General features: G+C 39.5%; 3 protein-coding genes across 7 annotated transcripts; 1 reads left to right on the top strand and 2 right to left on the bottom strand.

The window, feature by feature from the left end:
* Window positions 1-354: 354 nt before the first annotated feature.
* Window positions 355-5046, top strand: si:dkey-23n7.10 (SPRY domain-containing SOCS box protein 3). Of its 4 annotated transcripts, none has more exons than XM_047151626.2 (5): window positions 355-1176; window positions 1867-2036; window positions 2307-2444; window positions 2550-2740; window positions 4641-5046. In XM_047151626.2, exons 2-5 carry the CDS (start codon window positions 1880-1882, stop codon window positions 4869-4871), a joined length of 717 nt encoding a protein of 238 aa, XP_047007582.1. In that variant the 5' UTR covers window positions 355-1176; window positions 1867-1879; the 3' UTR covers window positions 4872-5046. The 4 variants fall into 4 exon arrangements, with proteins under 4 accessions (XP_047007582.1, XP_047007583.1, XP_047007584.1 ...); XM_047151627.2 differs by having other exon boundaries at window positions 359-1176; window positions 2313-2444; XM_047151628.2 differs by lacking the exon at window positions 4641-5046 and adding an exon at window positions 3066-3113 and having other exon boundaries at window positions 361-1176.
* Window positions 5047-5142: 96 nt separating this feature from the next.
* On the bottom strand, window positions 5143-26963 carry arhgap1 (Rho GTPase activating protein 1). Of its 2 annotated transcripts, none has more exons than XM_017458588.3 (13): window positions 26810-26963; window positions 16917-17083; window positions 12935-13027; window positions 12741-12828; window positions 11476-11607; window positions 11191-11277; window positions 10971-11069; window positions 10756-10866; window positions 9403-9479; window positions 8974-9051; window positions 8663-8791; window positions 8364-8467; window positions 5143-7866 (listed from the first exon to the last, which is right to left on the bottom strand). In XM_017458588.3, exons 2-13 carry the CDS (start codon window positions 17050-17052, stop codon window positions 7696-7698), a joined length of 1305 nt encoding a protein of 434 aa, XP_017314077.1. In that variant the 5' UTR covers window positions 17053-17083; window positions 26810-26963; the 3' UTR covers window positions 5143-7695. The 2 variants fall into 2 exon arrangements, with proteins under 2 accessions (XP_017314077.1, XP_053532574.1); XM_053676599.1 differs by lacking the exon at window positions 26810-26963 and adding an exon at window positions 26188-26272.
* LOC108259164 (semaphorin-4E) lies at window positions 17103-22470 on the bottom strand. The gene is given in 3 exon segments (XM_053676600.1): window positions 17103-22115; window positions 22118-22231; window positions 22234-22470. Coding segments are annotated over 3 exon segments (1293 nt in total). The 5' UTR covers window positions 22442-22470; the 3' UTR covers window positions 17103-21144.
* Window positions 26964-27761: the final 798 nt, after the last annotated feature.

Genomic DNA, 27761 nt, shown 5'->3' with positions numbered 1-27761 from the left:
CATCGGTCTTTTGCTCTGCATAATAAAGGGCAAACCGCCTGTATCAACACGGACTTGGGTGAAACTTTTCCACGAGCATACTCCGGTTTGCTTGTTGTCCAGAAAAGCTGAAAGACTCGCGCAGCCCACCCAGGGATGCCAAATTGTTGTGGAAATTAGACAACACTCACAGACTCGTCCTCTGATCGTAAAAAGGTTTATTACAGAAAGATGGTTAATACAGGATAGAATAAAGCAGGATAGAATAATGAGAGCGCTCTGAAGCACTTGTGCTGAACCACTACAATATATATGAAACGCAGAGCATGACATAAGTCTGTGTACCGATAAGAAGCGGTTTGAGGCTGTTCAAACAGGCTTTGTCTCAGGGTCTTAGAAGATGTGCAGACGAACCTTGAACAGAAGAACATGTTTGTGTCTCTGTAAGCAGATAAACATTCTGCAAAGATCTCAGTGACACGACATGGCCTTCTTAGGTGTTATCCTCAGATGAACATGAACAGAAACAAAATTATTACAAAGTAAAAAATTTATAATTTCCCTCACACATGACACTCCTAGTCTCCAGACCTTATTTGCAGAAGGCAGTGTACAGCATCTGGCAGAGGTACAATACTTAGGAAAACAGTCCAAAAATAGGCAAGCAATCTGGCAGAGATAGAACAGATGTCAGGAAGAACGCGGAGAGGATATTTTTACAATTGAGAATTCAAAAGCTGTTCAGAGGAAACAAAAGAGTCTAGTGGTAGCCAGAGGTTGGGCAAACAGTGTTCTACAGAATATTTCATACATCTAGAACTATCACTATCCGCCTGCTTTTTATTTTTCATTAATGTGTTAATAGATATAGTAACAAATTTGTTACTTGTGATGATGAAACATGACACCTAAGGACTAAATGTCGTTTCAGTAAAGTAAATATTTTATCATAAAGTTGTGCAAACCTTTGTAGCTGGCTGTGCAATTTTATGACATAAATGATGTCTAGTAAACAACACACACTACCATGAGTAGATAAGTGAGAAATGCAAACTCTGGGTTGTTTTTTTGACCTTTAATCATTCAAGGCCTGGAAACTCAGTTCAGACACACTGAATGCCTATAACTCTCTTACTCCACTTGAGACAAACAACTTGAAGCTTCATCTGTCCATACTGAACTGAGTACAGGACCAGCGTAAGTAGCAGGCACTGGACCTTTTTCACAACATTTAGACTGCATTCAGAGTCTGTGATTTGTTTTTATTGTATTTTTGTATTTTGTTGCAGTGGTGTAAATCACAACCCACTATTATCAAAGTTTATTACATTTAGTATTGGGTTCTTATAGTCATTAGGTGCTTTAACTGATCATTTAGATTGAATGGGTTTAATCTAAACCTCAATAACTCAAAAGCAAATTAGTATATAATTAATGTCAACTTGGATGTAATGTGTTTTGTGAGAGGAAAGTTCAAGAATAAAAAGCATAATGGTTCCATTAAACAGCCAAGGTATAATTGTACACATTTAAATATTGAGCCTACAATTTGAAAAGTTGGGCGCCCAAAAATACGTATAATTTACAGTCAAAGTTGTTTGCCTTAGGACAATATGTACAGTCCAAAAGATGGTTTCCCTACCAGAATAAGTAGGAAGTTAGAACTGTTAATCAGTCCCTCCCTAACACCCTTTTTTATTTCTCTAAAAGCCACAAAATTCAGAGCAGAAGCAGAGAAAAACAAACTGAAAAGTATCCGGTATTAGTTACGCAGGGCCTTATGCACTTGGTTAATATTTTTTATCGAGCTCTTTCAGTACTATGTTGAATTTAAACCTGAGCTTCCAGTGATCATTTGTGTCATATACGGTAAACTTGCATAAACAGGTTTTAGTAAACGATGCCCATCCCCAGAGGTCACATATGTCAGAGTTGGAAATGGGACACAGTCTCGAAGTCTCACGATGCATGTGTGTCTCAATGTGGCCAGGCTGTCTATTTCCACATCAGCCCACTGCTGGAGAGCGAAGGCACTGCAGCTGTTCGAGGAAATGAAGGTAATCTGCTCCATCACCACACCTGAGCAAGTTAGAATATTAAACAATAGTCATAACTTGCACCAGAGACAGTATGTCCTTAGTGTCCTAGTCAGGCAAGGGGGGAAAGTCACTGATCCCTCAAATCATTTAGCATTTATTTAAATGACCGTATGTCCTGTCTGTTGTAATCGAACTCATTGCCACATTGAGTTTGAACCGACATAGAATTATTTAATTAATTTGTTCCTTGCTTAAGAACCCTTTTATAAGCAAGTGTGTGTGTGTTAGTTACAGGTTTCACTCATGGTGAGCATTACTGGGAGATCGAGTTTCTGGAACCTCCATATGGCACCTCTGTGATGGTGGGAGTTGGTACCCAGAATGCACTTCTGCATGCAGGAGATCGGCAATTTATCAACCTTATAGGTGAGAACTCCAGTCAGGGGACACGTGTTTGTGTGTGTGCACGCACATTGTTGGGAACAGTGGGGAAGTTCATATTAAGATCGAATGTGTGTTGTTTGTCATTAGGTATGGACGCTGAAGGTTGGGGTTTGTCATATAAAGGCATTCTCTGGCACAACGGGAAGAGTAAGAAATACACAGAACCATTCTACGAGATAAACACAGTCATCGGAGTTCTGCTGGACTGCAGCGCAGGAACATTAACATTCTACCGCAATGGAGAGAACCTCGGCCTGGCCTTCTCTGACCTGAACCATGTAAGGTCATATGTACAACCAAAAAATGATGGAATCACCACACTTAAGAGGATGCTCACCCAGCTTTTTTTTTATATGTACTTTGTAGCTAATAAACAAATTACAGATATGACACAAAACAATTTTTGTTTAATAGCTGAACATTCTGGCTTCGAAAAATTACCTCAAACAAATTAAATTAATAATTTTAATTAATGGCCTTTTTTTTTTTACCAGATCAAGTAGAGGAAAAATTATGGAATCACTCAATGTTGGGGAAAAAAAATGATGGAATCATCAATAAATAAAAAAAAATCACAATTAGTACTTTGTTGCTCCTCCTCAGGCTTATTTTTCTTTGAGGTGTGGACTTTACTAATGGAAAACAATATTCTCCATCAAGCTGGTTCAAACTTTCTTGAATAGCGGTTGACAGATCATCTCACTGAGTTGATCTGCCTTTCCTGAAGAAAAGCTTTAACACTCTGCTCTGTGGCGAGATGCATTATCATCCTGAAGAATGACTTCATCATCACCATTTTTCTATAGATGGAATAAGAAAAGTGTCCAAAATTTCAACGTACACCTGTGCATTGAGTGTTGAGGTCTCGCCTGTTCCTTTACCTGACATGAAACCCCATATCATAAATGAGTGCGGAAATTTGATTGTTTTCTTCAGCCAGTCATATTTATGTTTCATTAGAACGGCACCAGACAAAAGTTCCAGCATTATCTCTCTGACCAGTGCAGATCCATGATTCATCACTGAATATCCCTTCCATCAAATCATCCACACTCCATGACTGCTTCTCTTTAGCCCACTGTAACCTAGATTTCCTCTGTTTAGGTGTTAGTGCTGGTTTTCATTTGGTTTTCTATATGTAAATCCCATTTCATTCAGCCGATTTCTTACAGTTCTGTCACAAACACTGACTCCTGTTTCTGTCCATTTGCTTTTCATTGTTTTGATGTGCTTTTTCTGTTTTCAAGGCATATTGCGTTTGTTTTCTATCCTGACGCTTTCTCTGGCCGACCCACGTTTTCCTTTTATAACCTTCCCATTTTGTTTATACTTGCTCTAGATTTTAGACACATCTGACAGGGAACAACCAATATCTCTTGCCACACTCCATGTCAAATTTCCTTCTTGAAGGAGTTTTATAATCATTTCCATTGCTTCAAACAACTCTCTTGTTGGGGCCATGTTTCCTTTCAAAAAGTCCAAGGTTAAGGTCTGTAAGCACTCTATTTTAACTGAGGACTAATTTTCATTTTTAGACTTGTGCTGGTATTTGTTTTAGAAATGCAATATTACAAGGTGATTCCATGATTCCAGGGGTAGTATATGTAATAGTCACGTCCATTATCACTAAGTTCAGTGTTTTGATACTTCCAACCACCAACTGATTTTTTTTAATGATTAGAATTTGTATTTTTTTCTCCAATATCCTGATCCTTACAACTCACAATTGACCCTGCTGTTAATTATTTAAAAAGGTTCATTTGGAGCCTTATGTGTATGTATATAATGGCATCAGTTGTATCAAACAAACAGGAAACCACATTGCTTTGCTATTCCAAATCAAAACCAAGTAAGCATGTTTGGTTTCCTTGAGCACATGTAGTAAGCATTTCTAAAAGTTTTTTTTCTTGCACATGACCACCTCATGACAGACTGCTGAGACGGCAATTCAGGCATTTAGCAAGTTTAAGCACTGTATTTATCAGTAAATCCTTGAACAAAAAAACTCTAAAAGTTCTAAACATATTATTCTATATAGTGTAATCTCTTTTATTTAATAGTGTATTTATTACCTTATTTGATTCTTGAGTAACACTTGCTAGTTTTACCTCATTGTTTAACTTAGTTATATAACGTAGCTTTGTTTTTCTGCATTAGTAGTACTTCCTGTGTGTGCAGGTTAGTGGGCCTTTGTACCCGATGGTGAGCTCCACGACCCCAGAGACCGAGCTGCAGCTTGTCGTTAGATCATCTCGCCTCGCATCTCTACAGGAATTCTGCATACACACCATCACACACTGGCTCAACCCTGGACACATACATGAACTGCCTTTACCCACTGCATTATGTCGCCAAATATGCAACTATAACACAGACATATCACACACATGCTGTGATGCTCATACCTAATGCAGTATAACAGACATATAACCTGGGATTTGTTTTCATCTTCAAGAAGCTGAGTAAAGCTATTAAAGAAGTGTTTGTATGACTTCGAAAGAAAATTCTAAATACAGCTTACAATTATGCATTTAGGTACTGATGATGACAAGCCCAATATTAAAGCTACAAATACTGAACTGCATTTTATTTTAAGAGCTAAATTATTTGTATTTGTTCAAGTATTACTGCAGGGCATACTACTACACCTAAATTCACAAAAACCCTCTACAACACTAAATACCACTGTATACATTTTATTACTTATATACCATTTATTACATTTACAAAAGTACAGATCTAAAAAGAATGACACAAACAGTGAAGATGGAAGCTAAAACCTTCAGCTTTCCACCTAGAAGGTAGAAATACAGATATCCACACAGCACAGGTGATCTGGATGGCACTGGGATGAGATTTACAACAAAAAGGCACAAAGTTCACAGATATGAGCAGAGGAAGGAGACTCAAATGGCTAAAATCTAGAACACCACAATCTAACGCCTAAAACTTCAATAAGGCACACGAACACTTGGGATTTGGGGGGGTTCACTAAACGTTTTTACCACTGTTATGCCAAAATGTACACAGGCACAAACTGGAGGTTGACCTACATACACAGTAAACAATTACGTTTCAACATGGAGGCATATGACACCGCACTGAGATTGAGTAAAACCCTGTTCATCCTGTGCCATTCCCTATAAATAGCAAAGTGCATTATGATTATTCTGTGCGTAATGGACACCTGCCTATTGCAGTTCATTGTAGGGTGTCATGAATGCACAGGATATTTTCCACTAGGCTGCAAAACTCACAAAATGGTGCACTACACAGCGAATATGGACTGGATTTTAAACTTGATGGGGAAAAGCAACCCACTGTGCAAACATTTAGCCACCTTTCCCTCCTGTGATGGAAATGAAATACAGGATCATGGAAGCTCCTTTCAGCAGAAAGCACCCTGTACCCCACAGGCAGATAGTGCAGTAGTGCAATGTTCAGGGAAACATGGGGGACAGTTTCATCCATCATTTTTTTTCCCCCAGAGTGAATAAACAGGATAATATATGGATGATATGGAATATGGAAAAGGTTCTCGTTTAATATTGAGTCCGGGGTGTTCCAGCTCTGTTCTCTTTTATAGAACACTGAGTTAATATAAGATTATTCAGGGCAAGCTTTCAAGTCTCAAAGTAAAAAAAAAAAGGATTACATTTTTTGGGTAAAAGAAGACTTAAGGGTTAGAACCGAACAGCATCACTGAAGTAAACCCAATTGCTTTCTCGGCTGCTGTAGAGGCAGAAAATATCAAATGTTTTAATAGAAGATCAACACAGCTCAGACGTCTGGTTTTGAATCTTCAGTCAGTGCCACTTTCATTCATTTCAGTAACAAATCTCAGCATTAAGCCCCAATCTAAGTGCTCAGCATTAATAACAATAAGCGGAGCCACTGAGAAACATGACTGACCGCAGGACATTGATGCCTACGCTCTGGATCCAGAGGTATTGACCGATCCAGGATCAGCTCCCCCTGTCCTTATGATTGTTGTCGACTCAATACAAAACCCAAATTAGAACTGAATCTAAATTAGCACTCATGACTGAAATCTGTTTATCTCTACTATATATGATAAATGTATAGCGAATGTGTGTGAAATATAATATGCAGATGTGAATTATAACTATTTTAGACATTAAAAAAACCTTAAGTCCCCTCTTCGGTCAGCATCAGACCACTATAGAAAAGAAAAGAAAAAAAGAATACAACGACACCAAGAGTAGAAAAGATTATACAAGTATGAAATGTTATAAAAAATAAAGAACAACTGAGAATCTCCTCTAAATGTTTATAAAAAAAAAAATAAAAAAAAAAAAAAAAAGTGTTTCAAGTTTGAGTATTAGTGCTTTACATTGGTCCATAGCTGTGATCATGGCCGATACAGGAAAGGACGTCTCTCTTGCACAGAAAAGCTTATACTCTGATAGATATTACCTTAAAGTAATATCTATACAGAAAGGTCAAATTTATTTAAATAATCCCCAGACGATTAAAAAAAACCCTAAAAAGTAAGCCATGTGGATGCATATATTATATATCTAATAATAAGGAACTGTATAACCCTCCACCAATAACAATAACCTGATCTTTACAAATCACATTATGGTCCAAAAGTCCACAACCGATTCTGCTAACTGTTGCTGATTTAAAAACAAGTGCTTTGAATGAAACCAAAATATAGCTGAACATCCTGTTTGCGTTACTTATTTACTTTCCAAATTATGACACCATTTATATAGAAGGTAATGCATAGTGTCATCTCTTCGTAAATAACACCTATTATTGACTCACTACGGTTCCTCATTTTGACAAAGGAGATATTTCTTGGTGGTGAACTCAGACTTTTGGAGCCTTCTGTACATACATCAATGCATATGTGACTGATCTGATCGGAGAGCAGAGACTATGTAAAATTTCTCTTCTTGACTAGTACCATGATAATGATAACTACATGATCTCAATAGGATAAGCCGAAAAGTCAAATTGATACTGATTGTCTGAATTATTGTCATGCCCAAAAAGGAAAAAAAACAAAAAAACATCATAAGTATACTGGAAAACTCACCCTCAGCCTCTTCAAATCCTGTACCTGCAACTTTCCTTCCTGACAATCTCACTCATTTTCCTTCCTGACAATCTCACTCATTTATTCAACACTCATGAATTTGGCAACACAAAGAGGCAAAGCACAAATGGTGTGGATTATATACAGAGGCAGGGCCACTGTTTTTCACTGGCTGAAAACTTCCTCGTGCAGGTCGAGCAGGGCGCGGGTGAAGTTGTTGATTGGTCCGATGGAACTGAGTGTCATGGCGGCGTCCTGTCCCCACAGCAGATTGGGGCCAAACACCACAGCCAGGTTTGTGTTGGTCATCTTGTTCATCTCGCTCTCGGCCGACACCTACAACATAAACGTCACCACAAGTCCTAATGTAATCTTGAATGTGTAATTAGAAACTGTAAATAAAAACAGAACAATAAGCTGCACAAATGAGCAAGGAACATCTCTATATAATATATGCAGTACACACACACTTATGCTAAGCTGAGCTCAGCAGTGAGATCACCACAGAGTTCAACATGCATGAAACTGCATTGGAGCAATTAAACACTGCATCTTTTCATGGCTTTAAAAAAACCCCTCTTTGTACTACTTAACCTCTTTGGAGCGGTGTTTTCATATTCGCTCGTGTTGAAAACAACGCTTTAGAAGTCACAGGGCAACACGGTCACATACATTTTTTCTAAATGTTTAGTGTAAAGTCATGAGAATTTGTTTTTTTTCACTGAAATCCTTGCAGGTTGGGATGATTATCCAGAAAAATATATTTCTGAGAATATGAGTGGGACTGAAATAAAAGAAAATGTATAAGGGAATGCTCTTGCTGTTTTACTGACCTGAGCGAGAAACTGGACGAGGAAGCGCAATGATGCATAGTTCTCCTCAGGAAGTGACATCAGCATGCTTTGGATTGTAACAGCTTGAGATGCACTGTCCACCCCTGCCAAAAAAAAACACCACACACAGACACACACACACAGACACACACACACAGACACACACACACAGACACACAGATCATGCTTTTGTTAAGAGATAGACAATGTGAATACATACAGAAAATATCCCATCATCCCAAGTGTTTGTCCTCAGTCTGGGAGTTCTCAGTGTTTTTGTAAATAGTGTGTACACTCACTGTGAAAGGTGACAACTTCATCATAGAGGTTGTATGTAAGCAGCGGTTCTGGAAGTTCTCTGAGGAACGTCTTCAAGATTACCGCGGCTAAGTGCACGTCGTCAATCTCAAAGAAATTCACCTGCTCACCTAAACCATGCAGCCACACACACACACACCCTAAAAATCTATATTTACATTATAGCACGTCCCTTTAAAGCAAATACTAGAGATGAATACGACGGTAAAAGAAACGCCTGTGCCCAGTTACTGCACTGTTTTCAAAAGAGGAAGGTTTAAAGAGCAGATGCTCAACAGTTTTATGACTGTACCCGAGTTGTATTTGAGTTGTATGCTCTTCACCAGATTCACGTTAGCAGAGCGCCGGAATATTCCCTCTGTTTGCAGACCTGAGAGATGGCACAGAGAAACGCTGAATAAATACACAACTACCAAGCTTGATGACATGCGCAAACCTGTACCTAATTGGGACTGTAGTCTTACAGTATTACAAAACCATACACTTCTCTTTACAAGTCATAGGGATGGGCGCCTAAGCATGGATTAAGCCTGGTCTTAGACTGTTTGTTGGGAAACACCAGTAGAATGATCCATTATCTCTATAAACTTAGTCTTGTGTGTCTGTATGTGGAAGAGCAGCCCATGATCACATTCACGGAAAAATATTTATTTCTAAATAACTGAATTTCTGCAAACTAATCTCAGAATGTAAACATATTATTGCAGAAGATTTTGCACACCCTTTTCCTGCAGGAAAGTGATGGTGTCTCGCATCACCAGTGGAATTCCGTCCGAGTCCGCACCCCTGTCTCTCAACCTAAACACAAACACAAATCACCCAACCCCGGTACATTTAGACCATAACCCATGAAGCTGCTTCTACGCAACAATATAGACTAGAAGATGTGTATATTGTTACACACGAGATGTGTTACACACAAGATGTGTTATATTGTATATTGTGTATATTAGTGATCAATTAATGATTATTATAGTTCTTCTAGATTACATTGTTGCAGTCGAAGCATGAATGATCCTTCATTACACAAAATCTCTTGATCTCTAAAACACAGAAAATCTCATGATCTCAATTACACTGCCATGATAAGAGTCAACGATAGTAATATAACAGCCATAACATTAAAACCACTAACAGGTGAAGTCAACACCACTGATTATCTCGTTACAGTGGCATCTCTTCAAGGGCTGGGAGAAATTAGGCTGAAAGTGAACAGTCAGTTCTCGAAGTTGATGGGTTAGAAGCAGTAAAAAGGCCAAGAGTAAGGATATTTGACAAGGGCCAAGTTGTGATGGCTGGACGTCTGGGTCAGAGCATCTCCAAAACAGCAGGTCTTGTGGGGTGTTCCCGGTATGCAGTGGTTAGTACCTACCAAAAGTGGTCCAAGGAAGGACAACCGGCAAACTTGAATCAGGGTCATGGGCACTCACGGTTCACTGATGCATGTGGGGAGTGAAGGCTAGCCCGTCTGGTCCAATTCCACAGAAGAACTTCTATAGCACAAATTGCTGAAAACTTTAATGCTGGCTCTGATAGAAAGGTGTCAGAACACAAAGTGCATCACAGCTTCCGGCGTATGGGGCTGCGTAGCCACAGGCCAGAGAGTTCTGCTGGGAAAACTTGGGTCCAGGCATTCATGCGGATGTTACTTTGACATGCAACACCTACCTAAACATTGTTGCAGACCAAGTACATACCTTCATGGCAACAGTATGTACTAATGGCAGGATAATGCGCCCAGCCACACTGCAAAAATGGTTCAGGAATGGTTTGAGGAACATCACAAAGCGTTCAAGGTACTGACTTGGCCTCCAAATTCCCAAGATCTCAATCCAATCAAGCATCCGTGTCATGTGGACAAACAAGTCCGATCCATGGAGGTCCCACCTCGCAACTTATAGGACTGCTAACATTGTGGTGCCAGATACCACAGCACACCTTCAGAGGTCGTGTGGAGTCCACGCCTCGATGGGTCAGAGCTGTTTTGGTTTAATGTTATGGCTGATTGTTGTATGTTTTTACAGTACACAGGTATGTATCGAGTATATATAATCAAGTTCACAAAGTCACTCACGCTGAGAGTGAAACCCCAAACTGCTGGAACGGGAGAGGAGGGCTGTGAGCTGGTGAAATTGGACCAGGTACCACAGATGGCTTCAGGTTCATACGGATTTTATCATCATACCTGTATCCAGACAAAGATAAGGTAACCGTCATGTACGATCCATTAAGCAGGGTGTGCATGTATGGTTATGCCACAGTGAATGTGTATGGTGTGTAGAGTCTTACGCTCTGACTCGACTGGGAATAACCAGCTGATCACACTTCACTATCTCCTCCAGTTCACTCAGGTAGTTCACATAGTGGACTTTACGGCCAAATTTGAAGCTGTGGACCACACACAAAACACACACATATACCTGTAAGACCAAGTGAATATGCATACAGCAAGCCTTTGCATGTTACATTTGTGTATTTACAATGTATGCGGAGTGTATTTAGTCTTGACCTGATCAGTGGTTTGAAGAAGATGAGGACAGTTCTGATAAACATGGTGGGATGGACAATGTAAAATGCCTTAATGTTCTTCTTATACCTGATAAAGACAAACAGAATTCACTGCACCAGATGTTCTGTATTATATCCATAATATGTATATATATCCAGAGTTCACACAATGCTGTATGCATGTATATATAATGTGTACATCATCACTTGAGGTTCCTCTTTCCTATAGAACACATTCAAACTCACTACATAGAGGTTCAGCCAGTGCGGTCTGATGGTGACCTACTTTCTTTCAAACTCGCGGTAAGCATCTCGTAGCCAGCTGAGGGACAACTTGTTCTCACTGGTCATGCCATGGTGGAAGTAGATCAGTGTGTAATCACTCTCCACATACTTATCCAGGGTCTGTTTTAGGTACCTGCAATGCCAGGAGGTCATATCAGGCAGTGATATCTCAGTAGTTAATGTTCTGTATTAATGATCAGAAGATTGTGAGCTTGGTGCTCAGGATGCCACTGTTGAGCTCATGACAGCTACATAGGGAGCAAAACACGATAGGGTGTGCTGTTATAGGAAAATAATCAATGATGGGTTGGGGTCATGCGGCCTGCTGTGAAGCATTATATTCCTGGAACAGCACATCCTGAAGTGTTTTATTCTCTTATACCACAGTACTTTGCAAACAATGAGATTTTATAATAAATTGAAAAACGGCACCATGCTTTTAATGGTTTAGAGCTACATTTTATGTTGTGGGATGTCAGCAAAACAAGTTAGTTTCTGTTATCACTTTGATTATAGCAGCTATAAACAGCTGCTTTCCTCACCAGCCTCTCTATTTTCCTCCCCCTCTCACTTCACACGCAAATACAGCTCGTCATGTTCCCGAGAACCCAGATAGCACAAAGTCCTTCATACTGAAGACTCTCACGCGGCATAAAACGTACCGTTACAAAGTGCTTACACCCGAGAATCCTTCCAAAAACATTTTTAAAAATGTCTCCTTATAGAACATGTCGACAAATCGATGCACTGATTCGCCTTGCAGTCGGCAGTACTGGCAGAGCTGTGCTGTTATAGGCAGTGAATCAACACCTGATGAGATGACGATTTTAACAGTGTTGTAGTATAATTGTAGTATAAATGACTGCATTCCACCTCACTCTTGTGTTACTTTCAGAAAAATAAATGTAGCATACATGTAACAGAAAACGTTATCAAATAATTAATACATCTCTCTACATTCTGTGTATAAACAGGGGTGGACAAATCATAAACTCATTAACCAGGCTACTAGGCAAAAAAACGCTTTAGCAAGCTTGTCCGGAGTGTGCTATATGTGTGTGTAAAACTATAAATAGTCTGGAGTTTGTTCCTCTTTAAAGGAAAGTGTTCTACAGTGCAAGTGCACTCCAGCAAGCACTTTAGAGAAAGAGAGGAAGTCCTATTTCCACACAGTTAAAAAATATTCAGAACAAAACAGAACTAGAAATTTACCCACATTACTCATTCACTTCAATAACACTGAACAGTGTAATTATAGACGCTTACATCAGTAACATGTGGTGGTTTAGCTGATGCTGTGGGGGCATGCGACATGCGCTGAACACGATCACTTTTCGGCCGAAGTTATCATCACCTGCACAGAATACGGTTGAGATAGAGAGACGGGGAGGCGAGGAAAGTTCAGTTAATGATTCCTGTTTATTTAGCATACAGTAATACATATATAATTGATGGCTCACCTGCCACTTCCACTATTTGATGCCTTGCAATATCATAGAAGGGATCATCCCATGCCAGGTGAGAGCCTTCAGTGAGACTCTTAATATCTGTAGCTACACAGCAGAAAGGGTTATAATATTAAACTTAATTTGTGCAAAAATACAACTACAGGAAAACACTCAACACAGAGACACATCATGTGCAATGTCCCATGAAGGCATTTTTTAACTGTTTAACTCAAAGCACACACATCTCTAAAGTATAAGGGTGGTTGAATTATATCAATTAATGGTTAAATTACACTGTTAATGATAAAGTTCTTAGACCTTATGCAGTTTTATTCCATGTTCAAATTATATAGTTGGGAACTAAAGAAATCATAAAACTGTTTATAAAACTCTTCATTGCCTGAAGTTGTTTTCAGTTAACATGTTTCCTGTTTTTTTTCTTCCAAGTACAGGAAATGCTGAAATTATTCTCTGTTGTAATCGCTGATACAGATGCTGATACAGACTCAGCAAAAAAAGGAAAAAAAAGAGAAACGTCCTCTCACAATGAACTGCTTTTATTTCCAGCAAATTTCTTAACATGTGTAAATATTTGTATTAACATAAAAAGACTCCACAACTGCATTTGACATAAACTGAACAAGATTCACAGACATCTGATGAACAGAAATGGAATAATAAGTCCCTGAACAAAGGGGGGTCAATATTAAAAGTAACCGTCAGGATCTGCTTTAAGTACTACAGTGCATCTCATCCTCATGGACTGCACCAGATTGGTCAGTTCTTGCTGTGAGATGTTACTCCACTCTTCCACCAAGGCGTTTACAAGAACTCGATCACGTCTTGGGGGACACATGTTTACACCCAATTTTCCACTGCGAGGATGATCAGCTGAACTTCCTGTCTCCCTGTAGCACTGTCTTAGGCGTCTTACATTACAGACATTGCAGTTTATTGCTCTGGCCACATCTGCAGTCCTCATGCCTCCCTGCAGCAGGCCTATGGCATGTTCACGCAGGTGAGCAGGAACCCTAGGCATCTTTCTTCTGATGTTTTTCAGAGTCAGTAGAAAGGTCTCTTTAGTTAAGTTATTGTAACTGTGACCTGTTCCACAGGTGCATGTGCAATAATTGTTTATAGTTCATTGAACAGGCATGAAAAACATTGTTTAAACCCTTTCCAATAAAGATCTGTAAACCTTATTTGGATTTTACAAAATTATCTTTAAAATAATGTTTCCTGAAAAAGTGATGTTTCTTTTTTTGGTGTTTTTTTTGTTTGTTTGTTTGTTTTTTTAAATGCAGTAAAACGGTAAAAAAGCACTTTTAAAGAAATCCACATGGAATTTTTGCAGGTTACCATATTGTCTTACCTTCCCACTGCCTCCAGTAGTTGATGAATAAAGGAGTGTGTGTGAATGTTTAAGTCATGCAAATAAATGTGCTGCCAGTAAACACATTCACATGCATTTAGACACGACGCTTCTGAGGAAAAGTCTAAATGACATGAAAAGCAAATTCTGAGCAACCATAGATGATGGGGCTGCATGATAATATAAAGCCCAAGGGTCATGGAGACAAATCTATTCTTTTCGTTTCGTTGTAGGTGTTAACCTTGTGCTATGGATTCAGTCACCCAACTTTATACCAGTGTTCTATTCTGCTTTTAAACTTTTTAATCTGTGTTTTGGTGAATCCAAACACAGAGTGCAACATATAAGATGGAGAAACCATGGTGGGATAGTAAGCACTAAACAATGGGATAGTAAGCACGAAACTTAACAGAGAAACAAATGCCAACATAACAAGTGAATACTCAAGTATTCAAATTACTTGAACCAACCGTAATTATTATTTTTTTTTGTTTGTTTGTTTGTTTCCGCATGTTTGTTCATACTTGCAGCTAGTTCATGATACTTGCTAAGCCGTTTTCACAGTTTTATTTGGAGACATCAAACAAATCCGTCAAATACAACGGACATAAAAAGTCTACACACCCCGGTTAAAACGTTTTTGTGATTGAAAAGGAAAAAAAAAAAGAAAAAAGAAGAATCCAAGAGAAATCATGTCAGAAATATTTCCCATCTTCATTGTGAAATTACAATGTATAAAATTAATCGAAATACAAAATCAGAAACTTTTTTTTTTTTTTTTAAAGTAGGAAAAATAAAAAAAAACTTCCAACAACCTGGTTGTTGTCCAACACCCTTTTATAACTGGGGATGAGGCTGTTCTCAGAATGAACCAATGCCATTCAATCTCATGTTCACATGTAATTACCATACAGCTACAAGGGAATTAAATGCAAATAAAGATCAGCAAACAGAGTGCAGGATTTTCTACACATCATCTCCGACTGCTGAAGCCATGGTCTGGAAAAAGCTGAAAAAGCATGTACGGGATCTCACTTGTTGAAAGATATTGATCAGGAGAAGGGTATGAAAGAGTTTCCAAAACATTAGATGTACCACGGAACACCGTGAAGGCAGTCGTCAACAAGTGTAGAAAATGGAGCACCATAGTGATATTACCAAGAACAGGACGTCCACAAGAGAAAAACTTACCAGAGAGGCTACCAAGAGACCTATGGCAACATTAATGGAGCTGCAGGAATATCAGACGAGTATTGATTACTCTCTGCATGTGACAACAATCTCTCATGTTCTTCACATGTCTGGGCTACGGGGGTAGGGTGGCAAGACGGAAGCCCTTTCTGGTCTGATGAGACCAATTCCAAAAGGTATAACAACTTCATATTTCCAAAAGGTACGTTTGGTGCAAAAAAAGCACATCATCGAGAGAACACTATACCCACGGTGACGCATGGTGGTGGCAGCATCGTGCTTTAGGGCTGCTTTTCTTCAGCCAGAACTGGGGCTTTTATCAAGGTGGAGGAAATCATGAATAGCTACAAATACCAGTTGATTTGAATGCAAAACCTTCAGGTGTCTGATAGTAAGCTGAAGAGGAAAAGGAATTTCACCTTTCAGCACGACAATGACCCAAAGCATACATCCAAATCAACAATGGCTTAACCAAAAGGTGGTCAATGTTTCTGAATGACCTAGCCAGAGTCTAGACCTGAATCCAACTAAAAATCTGTGAGGTGACCTGAAGCATACTGTGCACACCAGATGATCAGGACAATCTGATATTGTCCTGATCTAGAATGTTTTTGCAATGTTTTAAATGAAAAATATTGCCAAGCCAAGATGCGCCACGCTGACAGACCCTTACCCAAAAAGACCGAGTGGTCTAGTAAAATCAAAAGGTGCTTCAACAAAGTATTAGTTTAGGGGTGTGCACACTTATGCAACCAGGTTATTGTAAGTTTTTTCTTTTTCTTTTTCCCATAAAAAAAGTGCTTGTTCTTCAATTTATTTGTATACTTTGCAATTTCACCGTAAAGATGGGAAAAGATCCGACGTCATTTTATCTTATTATTATTATTTTAAATGTCATTCTTTTACTTCACAAAAACCTGCCAGTTTAACATGTGTGTAGACTTCTTTTATTTCCACTGTAGGTGGCAACCAATGCAAAATATTGTTTTCGACTAATCCGGTCATGAGTAGACTTAGCGCATAGATACATTTTATCCACAGACATTTCTATATCTGGGAGTCAGCTGATCTGCTGTCGCATGGGTGGTGTTGTTTATGGTCTTGTACGGATATGGCACTATCCCGGCATTACTAACCGCCAGTAAACTAAAAGATACGAACACCTACTAGGGAACAGAGGGATGTCAGGCAAAACTCTAGTTTAAATGACAAGAACACTGAGCTTAGCTCTCAACTTCAGCACGTGCAGGCCTACAACTAAACATACAACACACAGCAAAACAGAATCTTCTGATTTAGGGTCGGAGTTGCACGTAATGCTAACCGTTACACTGCTGTGATCTGCTGCAGGTCCATAATGCATGAAAACATGACAGCCATGAAAAAAAAAATTTTTTAAACACGATCGTTTAAAGCAGTGCGAACACTCACCAGACTTGCTGACGCTGACTGGGTCATCCTGTGGCCACTGCTTTTCTGGCACCAGTTTGAGCTGGTCGAGAGCCGCACTGGGAGAATCATCCCCCCCCAGCTCATCGTGCAGATCCACCAGCAGGTCTGAGGACATGACTGTCCTCTATAATACCACACACAGAGACCTGCCAAAACAGACAAAAATTGACTTTGACAATACTTTTCTTCAATGGCTAAAAAGACAAAAGAAGATTAAGGTGCTTTTTTTTTTATAATTATGTAAAAATGAACAGCATAATTTGTAATTATTAAAACATTAAAAAAAACACATCACCATACCAACAATATCTCAGAAAATTACACTGCATTTATCCACATTTATCACGATATCGATATATATTATACCGATACATCGTCCAACCATACTTATGATTGAATGATTTAAAGCTGCCGTATGGAACTTTTTTTTGGTAAAAAATAAATAAATGAACAAAAATAAATTTTTGAGCAAGTATTAATAATAATTTTAAAAAATCAGTGTTCAAAACGGTCTCCTTACCCCGATTCGCAACGGTAAGCTTATAATAATGATGATAATATTGATTCATAATTTGAGCTGTTGGGAGTTTCACAGGAAATTTCAGTTTGACATCATTCGCCTTTGCATGTGTACACAGAATGAAGAAGAGCCGGCTACTATATCACGTGTGTGGGTGCTGAGGATGGTGGAGTGTTTTTGCTCAGAATTTAAACTTGTCATCTAGACGGCTGCTTTAATCTGGATAGCTCTAAACGCAATCATCGTTGGCATCTGGGGAATCAGCTGTTGTCAAAACCAAGTCGCCTCTACTCTAAAAAAAAAAAAAAAAAACTAACAAAAAACAAACAAACAAAAAAACACGTATCCTCCACCACCTCCGCTGCCAAGTATTGGAGCTAAATTACAACCCAAACTTCACAGCATCAGATTCATCCGCACAGAGGAGCAGCATGGAAGCACGACCACACAGAAAAAATATAACTCAGCAAGTAACTTGCAATTTTACGTTTCAAACAAAGATGGTGACAGAGATGCAAAAAGTTCTGAATTTTGGTTAACATAAACAAAAATTTTTGAATTTGATTAAATGCCAAAACTAGTATGAAAAACTATCAGTTTGGATTTGACATTTTCTAATCCTATACACAAACATATTTTATCAGAAACACGCACACGCGAACAGTAGTGCAGGTGGTGAGCAGCTGGCTCTTCACTCACCCACTGGTGAATGGAGCCTTTATTAAGCTTCTTCAAATCCACAAACTAATAATGTTGCTGTTCATAGCCCACTTCTTTCTCACACGTGCATGCACACACATGCACACACGCACACAGGAAATCATGCTGCTCTATACACAGGGTGACAAGTGGTAAAATTTTTGCTGAGTTTTTCCTCATTGGGTTAAAGGAGGGCTGCAGGGCAGAAACCACATGGCTAACTGTGAGCTTTTTAAACATCATTACAGATTTGATGTGACGTCTGTGAATTCAGAATAAGATGATTATTTTAGAAAAACAACACATCCTACAAAAGACAAAAGAGCATTAACCCATTCCAAAGCTGAAGAAAGTATGTGCGTGTGTGTCTAGCTGCAAGCACTTCCTAGAATCAGATACTGATCGGTTGTGACATTTGGCTCCTTTTTATAAATCGTGAGCCGGATGTGGGTGTTGTACGTGCGTGTGCGTATGGGGGGGGGTTACAGCATGATGGTTGCTGAGGCATAAACAGCATCTTCACACATCAACACTTCATGTCTCGTCATTACTGAAGAACTGGAGCAGTGTGAACACGAGCACAGATCTATAATTGGTGCTTCACAGGACACAAACACTGCTAGAATGCGAAAGACCAAATAGCTTACATCAAGCTTTGTGAACTTGTACACAAACCACTTCACATAACATTTCCAGGTCTTTGATGTTCACATACCAACTGTGTACTTGGTATCTAATATGTAAAGAATACAGCACGAGGCATGAGGCATGCGGTTATAGGAAAATAATCAGAAGTGACCTGCTGCAACCCCTACATTGATTATTTTCCTCCATCAGCACATCCTGAAATGCTTTATTCCACTTACACCACAGCAATTTACAATAATTACAGTTATACATTTATGAATAAGCAACATCATTCTTTTTAATCTTTATCAGTTTCTCCAGGAATTTGCGATTTTTCGAGCACAGGAATGAACACAAAACCAAGCAAACGCCGCAAAATTTTCTGCAGATTTTGGCCAAGACAGGTCACGTGACAGCATCACAACGTGAATTCAGCCAAAGCCCTCTTCGATTCACCTGGGTCGAACAGGAATACAGCTAAAAGGTCTCATTTTCCAAGAAACATCACTGCGAAATTTTGTGCAGTTGAAGTAGTTTTCCATGCAAAAAAAAGCACAAAAAAACTCCACAAGTTTCATCGCAAATTTTGATAAAAAGTCGCAGCACACTCCAGCATTTATGGCCGCAACAGTCACGAAAAAACTCCTGTACAGACTGTTTATAGTTATATTTAACGTTGTGGAATGCCCATGAGACAACATTATGTTATAGCAGCTATAAACAGTCATGCCCTCACCGGTCTCGCTTTTTTTTTCCTGGAGAAACTGGAAAGCACAAAGTCCTCGATCCTGAAGATTTACTCATCATTACGTTACAAAGCACTGGAGACTCCATCCACAAAATGTTATCTAGACATCTCCTTACAGAAAACTTCACCATATCAATGATGCATCAATGATACAGTTTTCTTTGCTACATATAAACACATTCATTTATTATTAACAGCACTAGAACATTAATAATGACAAGGCTGTTTTTATGGCTAATGTGGAGTTCACCCAAATTTTGTGATGATCCAAGAACGGCCCTGAAGCCCCGCATATTTTCGAACGATAAAATGCTAAAAGTGCCATTGCTTGTGAAAGCATGACCTGGCCACAAGCCCTCTCGAACGTTTGGTTTCAGATCTTACAGAGAAGCGCATCCGCGTGAGATTTGATCGCCACTCAGTGGCTTGCTCAGTTGGGATAAATTCGCACCTTTAATATCTGTATACCGTGTTGATATTTCTGTAAAGCTGCTTTGAGACAATGTCTATTGTAAAAAGCGCTATACAAATAAAATTGAATTGAATTGAATTGAATTGAATTTTAGACACGTCACTGGAGACTCGACAGACACGCTTTACAGTGAGGGAGCTGGATAAAAATGGTAATACTTTCCAAATTGACAATATGGCAAACAATTCAAATCATAAACCTTTTACACTTACAAGTCTTTATTTAAATAAGATAACACTACAGGGTGTCCCAAAAGTCTCCACACACAGGGGAAATTAACACATTTTAAGTCTTCCAAAATTGTATATACTTAGATTATATTATATTTATTTTTTCTGATTTATATTATAATAGCAATTTATTTATATAATATTCATAATATAATCTTTAAGAATGCCTTTGACAAAAGAAGACCGTATTGAAATCATTCTCATGGCTGGATCAGGAAGCTGTTGCAAGGTTGCAATGGACATTAACAGGAAACACGGAGAACACATCACACATGACACTGTTTCCAAATTTACTGACAAATTCAAACAGACTGGAAGTGTTGTGGACCGACCGAGATGCGGACGTGCATCCACTGATGAAGGCACAACTGACATGGTGCTGACAAACACAGTCCCAACAGAAATTCATATCTGCCTCTTGTAAAGTTTGAGCACCAACAGTTCCCTACAGCAGTGCGAGCAAACTTGACCTGGATAAAGTGGTTTAAGACAAATGAATGATGGATGGGATGCGTCTAATTTTTCACTAGTTTGTTTAAAAAAAATCTGCACTGAGGGCGTGTGGAAATTGTTTTTACAGTTAGAAGTGCCCCTACCTGCACAAAGTTTGGTAACCACAGACTTAAAAAATAAATAACAATAGATTTAAATAAATAAATAAAATCCCAATAATTATTTTTCTCCCCCTCCCCCCGATTTTTTTTATTTGTCACATACACTGAGAATCATGGTTCTGTACACAGAAGAAATGACAAATCATACATTCACAGCTTCATTTAATCCAAAAACAAATAAATTCATCACATAACGTTAGAAAGGGGGCAAGGCTGACATTGCACAAAATGAGTTATAAGAGAGGCGTAAATGTTCTCCAAGCTCCAATGTTCTGAAAGATGTGCACAGGGTCCTCATTAAACGATGTCTCCATTATGCTGGCTTCCAGTACTGGGGAATTCAGTTATTCTGTTATGATTATTATTACTGTTACTGCTGCATCCTACTGATGCTGCTTTATTTCCCTCTACTATTTGCAGTGGCTCCTGAAAGCCAGACATAGGCTGTGGTCTTTCCAGAGCTTTATTGAAGCATCTCAGAACAGGACAATGCCCTTTGTAGAAGTTCCATATCAAAAGTGCCACTAATAACAGTGATAGGATGATGACCATAGCCCTGAGGATCAAGAGAGTGTTCAGCTGTTCCTGCAGCGGTGGCAGGACTGAAGGATGCCCCATGTAGTTCCCCAGTCTCAGCTTATATGTAACAGTTTGAATGACGTAGTCTTTGCCATTGGAGGACTCAACAGGGGTGCAGGTGTAGTGGCCGGCGTTGCTGTCCGAGGCAGTGAGGATGAACAGGCTGTTGTGATGAATGTGGTACATGTTGGAGTTTTCAACTGGGTGATCATTTACACGCCAGTGCACTTGGGCGAGGTTTGATCCCGGCTGGCACGGCAGCCTGACCACGTTACCCGGGTAGAAGGTTTTAATGGTCTTGGTGCTCTCGAATGCAGGACGATGTGTAGCATGTCCATCTTTCAGACTCTGAACCACTTTACTGTGTGTATCTGGGTCAATGCTGTTTACAGAAATGCAGCTGCTAGTGTTGAGGTTCCAGCCGCAGTAGAGGTCTCTGGCCAGCACACAGTCTATACAGGAAATGTAATGGCCACATGCGCCAAGTGATATCTGCACCGCTGCCTCGTCTGAGCCTGCATATAGCTGACCCATGGTGTTGGAGAGGTGCAGTATCTTCACTGGCTCTGAACGCTTAAAGAGCGGCACCTCTTCTATTATCACCATCTTTCCGTCATAGTTGACTGCTTTCAGAACTGAACCGCTTGCTATGCCTATAAACATAACCTGATGGCTGCTCCCATCCAGAGAGTAGTGCTGGTCACCACTATACGTGTAAACGCAGCTCCTTTCTTCACAAGTTGGGGTTGCTGAGAAGATGGTTTCACTGCTTCATCCATCAGTGGCTTTTCTCTCACAAACTGAAGGGCAGGTCCAAGGACGTGGAAATCATTTTCTGCCTTGCATCATTGTTAATACAAGCTCCGGGACGAGGGTCAGGCACGTCTCCGTTGTACGTCACCCATTTTGAAACAGATTTGTCGTTGTACAGCATTTTGAACTTGCCTTCAGAGAACACTTCCCTGATGCTGTGTATACTGTAGGTGCACACTGCAGAGTACTGTGACATGTCCATCTGAGGAGTGAAGACTCAGTAGAACACACAGGTTGTCTAGCTGCCTGGGCAGAAGAGGAACACAACCTGTATGATGTAAGGAAGTCTGGTTTGAAGGACAGGACAGTCCAGGTGAGCCTTTAGGAACGATGTCCACTTCTTATGCAGTGTCCGCTGTCCTCCCATATCCCCCTTACAGACGCGGGCCACCCTTGACAAGTCCAGCTTATTGTAGGAGTCGTACTCCATAGCTGTTTCACTAAAGAAGAGGTAAATCTTGTCATCATCCCCCTATGGGTTTTCCTTTCCTTCAGCCACGTACTTCATGCCAATGAATTTGGGTTCACTGAGCCAGGAAGGGTTGAAATCAGTTCGTATAGTGTCATTAGAGCTTTGCATCATAACTGGTTCAGAGACCAGGAAATTCATAGATGTAGAAGAGTACAGCTCTCCATCAACAAATTCAGAGGTGTATCTCTGGAAAGGATCAAATGGACACCTTCCCTTCCCTTCATGCTGTTTACTTTCCAGAGTCAGGTTACCCTCTGTATAAGACATATAATCACAAGTTGGACTGAAAGCATAGGTACCACACACATACATCCTGCCGTCTAGCATTTTATGAAGGATCCGGATATAGTTCTGACACTCAGTCTCCAAATTTTTCCCTTTGTGTGAACATATCTTCTGGTTGTCTGGAGTCACGTCCCACTTTACCATAGCCTTCTTGTGCGTGATGTTAGTGAGGTCCAAGGCAAAGATGGTCTCTCAAGCTCCCAGGATGAGCACACCAATGTCCTCCCTCAGGAGCATGGTGGAGTAGTTCCACACTCCCTCCTCTCGCAAAACATGTCCTCTGTTACTCTTCAGAGTAACTGTTTTGCGTGGTGTGCTATACAAAGGCAGAACCTGGCCAGAAGTCAATACGGCTGTCCCAAAAAAAAAAAAAAAAAAAAAAAAAAAAAACAGGATGAGGAGGAACAACATGTCCATAGCTCTTCAGGTCTGTGTAACAGCACAAGGCCACTCTTAGTCTCTCAAATGGTCACGCTGTAAAATACTGGAATTGTCAGCACTTTACTACCTCAGCCTCACTATGTTACTTCTCTTTTACAGTCAGCAACGAGATATATAGCTTGGTTTAATTCATTTAGGATGCCTCTTCAAAGAACCAGGAACCATGTGAAGCCGTCTTCAGAGGATGAAGCTTCTCCTGGCTGGCCTGCAGGAGTCTTTCAACTTTTCTGGACAACAAGTCACTATACAATCCCAATAATTATTTTTCAAAAGTTTAATACTACTTAGTTTTGATATTGTGTTTGAATTATGAACCTTTAGGACAAGCCTGCTGTTTAGGGTAATATTGCTCGACTGGTCATTTATGTATGTACATTATATATATATAATATATATACACATACACACACACTTCAAAAATGACCATTCAAGCAATATTACCCCAAAAAGCAGGTTAAAACAGTGCTGTGAAAAAGTATTTGCCTTTTCTTGATTTCTTCTGTTTTTGTGTATATAACATACTAAACTGTTTCAGAAATGAAACCAAAAGGCGGCCTGAGCAAACACACAATACAGTTTTTGAATGATAATTTTATTTATTGAAGCAAAAAAATTATCCAACAACAACTGGGCCTGTGTGAAAATGTTTTGCCCTCATAGTTACTAATTCCCCAAATCTATGAAACTGCATTCATAATGGTGTTCAGCTGGACTAGACGCAATCAGGCCTGATTACTGCAAACCCTGTTCAATCAAATCAACACTTAAATATAACTTTTTGACATTCATGAATTTGGTTAAAAGATCTTACCCAGTAACACACTGTGCCAAAATGTAAAGAAATTCCAGAAATGAGGAGGATGAAGGTGATTAAAATACATCAGTCTGGGAAGGGTTACAAAGCTATTTTAGAGGCTCTGGGACTCTAAAGAACCACAGTGAGAGATGATGTCTCCAAATGGAAAAACTCTGCACAGTAGTGAACCTTCTCAGAAGTGGCTGACCTTCCAAAATTCCTCCAAGAGCACAGCAACTACTCATCCATGAAGTCACAAAAGACCCAACGACACCATCAACGGACCTACAGGCTACATTGCATCTATAAAGGTCACTGTTCATGACTCAGAAAGTCACTGGGGAAAAATGGCAGCCATGGAAGAGTGGCAAGGTGAAAACCACTGCTAACCCAGAAGAACATTAAGACTCGTCTGTATTTTGCCAAAACATCTTGATGATCCTCAAAACTTTTGGGAGAATGTTCTGTGGACTGATGAGTCGAAAGTGGAACTGTTTGGAAGGCAGGGGTCCCGTTACATCTGGCATAAACCAAACACCAAATTCTACAAAAAGATCATCATACCTACAGTCAAGCGTGGTGGTGGAAGTGTGATGGTGTGGCGATGCTTTGCTGCGTCAGGACTTGGGCAACTTGCAATAATTGAGGGAAACATGAATTCTGCTCTCTACCAGAAAATCCTAAAGGAGAATGTCCGGTCTTCAGTCCATTAGTTGAAACTCAAGCACAACTGGATTATGCAGAAAGACAAGGACTACGTTTACATGGACAGCAATAATATAATTTTTGCCTTTATTCTGAGTAAGACAATATTGTGAGTTGAGTTGCTTTTAGAATACTCCTTTCATGTTCCTGTTTTACATGTTATAGAACATAGATGGATTAACGGCACACGTCATTACGTCCCCTCGCCATGCCGTCCGACACTCCCCCCAGAATTTCACGCATCAACATACAGTTGGTCTTCGTTATGGTACCGTATACAGTTTTGGGTGTTTCTTTTTTAATTTTACGAAAGCTTCATGTGCAGTTAATTATTTGTCATGCTGTACGTGCAAATAGACGACTGCTTGAAGCCGTGGGCTGCGTCCTAATCCGCGTACTTACCTACTATATAGTACATAGAAATACATGTATTTCACCTACTATATAGTAGGTAAGAACACGGTTTGGGACACAGCCATGCTCTCTTGTTTGCCATCAAACGCTTGAGCACTGCCGTGTGTGTATGTGTCCTGTTGCAAAATGCGGTGAAAACTCCGATTAACGATGTTAATAGTGTGATTAAGGTGTGTACATGTCTGTAACACACGTCGATAATGCGATTAAAACAGGAGTACTCCACATGTCTTAATTCGATTTGAGTTTACTTCGAGTGAGACTTTAATCGGATTAAGGTATTCAATAATCGCTGTTTACATGCTAGTTTCTTAATTGTAGTATTGTCTTAATATCAGATTATTGTTGTCCATGTAAATGTACAGAGTGATCCAAAGCACAGGAGTAAGTCCTAGAAGTAAGTGAAAGACTGACCTCCAGTTATCGGAAGCATTTGGTTGCAGTCATTGCTCCTAAATTTGGTATAAACAGATTTTAAGTTGGGCGATTAGTTTTTCACATGGGTGATAGGTGTTGGAGAACTTTTTTTGTTTTTTTTTTGCTTCAACAAACTAAATAAATAACTGTATTGTGTGTTTACTCAGGTTGCCTTTGTTTTATGTTGTATTTCGTTGGAAGATTTAAAACTATTTAGTAGGAGATATACACAAAAAACAGAAGACATCGGGGTGGGGCAAATACTTTTTCACAGCACTAATATATATATATATATATATATATATATATATATATATATATATATATATATATATTATATTATATACACACACACACAGTATATATAAACATGTCGGATATTCATACACTTCATATTTTCTTCAACATTTCCACCTACCTGTAGTTATTGCAAAACTGAAGCGGTTATTGCAGCAAACAGGAATTAATGAAGAAACTGCACCACTGTACTCTCTGTGTGTGTGTGTGTGTGTGTGTGTGTGTGTGTGTGTTACATTTACTCACTGAACACACAGTGCTCAGTCTTTAGCACACAAATAACATGTGTATTGTGTTATTAAAGGAATAACAGCCCGAACCCGAGACTTCTCGAGCTCCAGAAACAAAGCAGCAGAAGACTAGCAGTAACTGCTGCGTGTGTTTATTATGAATGAGTCACATTTTTCTGGCGTCTGTCCTGCAAGGAAAACACCACACACTGCCCATATATTGTTTACAATTCTGTGACTCTTAACTCGACCCTACACTAAAACAAGAAATTAAGTACACATACGACTTTTAACCCCTTGAACTGTTTGTCATCATTCACAGTGACAGAGACAGTGAATCAGGCTAAACAGGTTAGAGTTAGCTAGCGACATGTTTCGGTTTAACTGGCTGGATACATGTTAAACTACCAGCAGTTTTCCTCTGAATGCAAACAACAGTTTGACGGCAGTGAATAAATACTGCACAGAAAGCCTAATAATAAATAATAATAAAACCTGGAATGAAAGCTTTACCTGATGGTCGGAGATTTCACAGCTGTGCCTATTCAGCTATTCATCCAGCACTTCCGGTTAGAGTCTGCCAACATGTACTCCACCATAAAAGCCCGAATTTCGACAGACGACTGTGTTGTTGTTGTTTTTTGTTTTGTTTTGTTTTTATAAATAAATAACACCCACCAACGTATTATAGTTTGGATTGGAGTTAACAGATGATCTGCATTTAAGTAAAGCATGAATATCATTACTCTACTGTACACCTCAGTGACTCAGCTTGACTTCACAAATTGGTTGTGCAAACATTTATTTGCTTGTGTGTATTTTATTATCTATACAAAAACAAATAGAGTGAATGGAGCAGAATGCTGCGTCATAATAATAATAATAATAGCTAGAGGTAATTTAGTCTAGACAGTCCACCTGTATTGTATTTTTGGGAGGTGGGAGGAAACCGGAGAACCCTTACCGAACAGGGAGAATACACACAGTAACAAGCTCAGAATAAAACCAGGGACCCCAGTGCTGGGAGGTGCACTGCACCACTGAGCTACTCTTTATTTGTTTATTTACGTTAAGATCCATCCACCCATCCATTTTCCATACCACACAGTGCTGGAGCCTGAAGCCTATCCCAGGGAACTCAGGGCACAAGGTGGGGGACATGCTGGACACACGCTGGGGTGCCAATCCACCAGGGGCACAATCGCACTATAGACAATTTGGAAATGCCAATCAGATACAAAACATGTCTTGACTGGGGGAGGAAACTTGAGTAACAAGAGGAAATCCCTGAAGCACTGGGAGAACTCCACGCACACAGGATGGAGGCAGAATTCGAACTCCCTGCACTGAGGCAGACGTGCTAACCACTAAGTCACTGTGCCGCCTACATTAAGATAATAAACATCATTTTGGCTGCAATATTTGATAGTCATTTCTTTTAGCCTCTATAATTTTCATAATAAGC

This window comes from Ictalurus punctatus, chromosome 27, assembly GCF_001660625.3.
Source record: "Ictalurus punctatus breed USDA103 chromosome 27, Coco_2.0, whole genome shotgun sequence".
NCBI lineage: Eukaryota > Metazoa > Chordata > Actinopteri > Siluriformes > Ictaluridae > Ictalurus > Ictalurus punctatus.
Note: the sequence above shows the minus strand (reverse complement) of the source record. Positions and strands in the feature narration are given on the sequence as shown.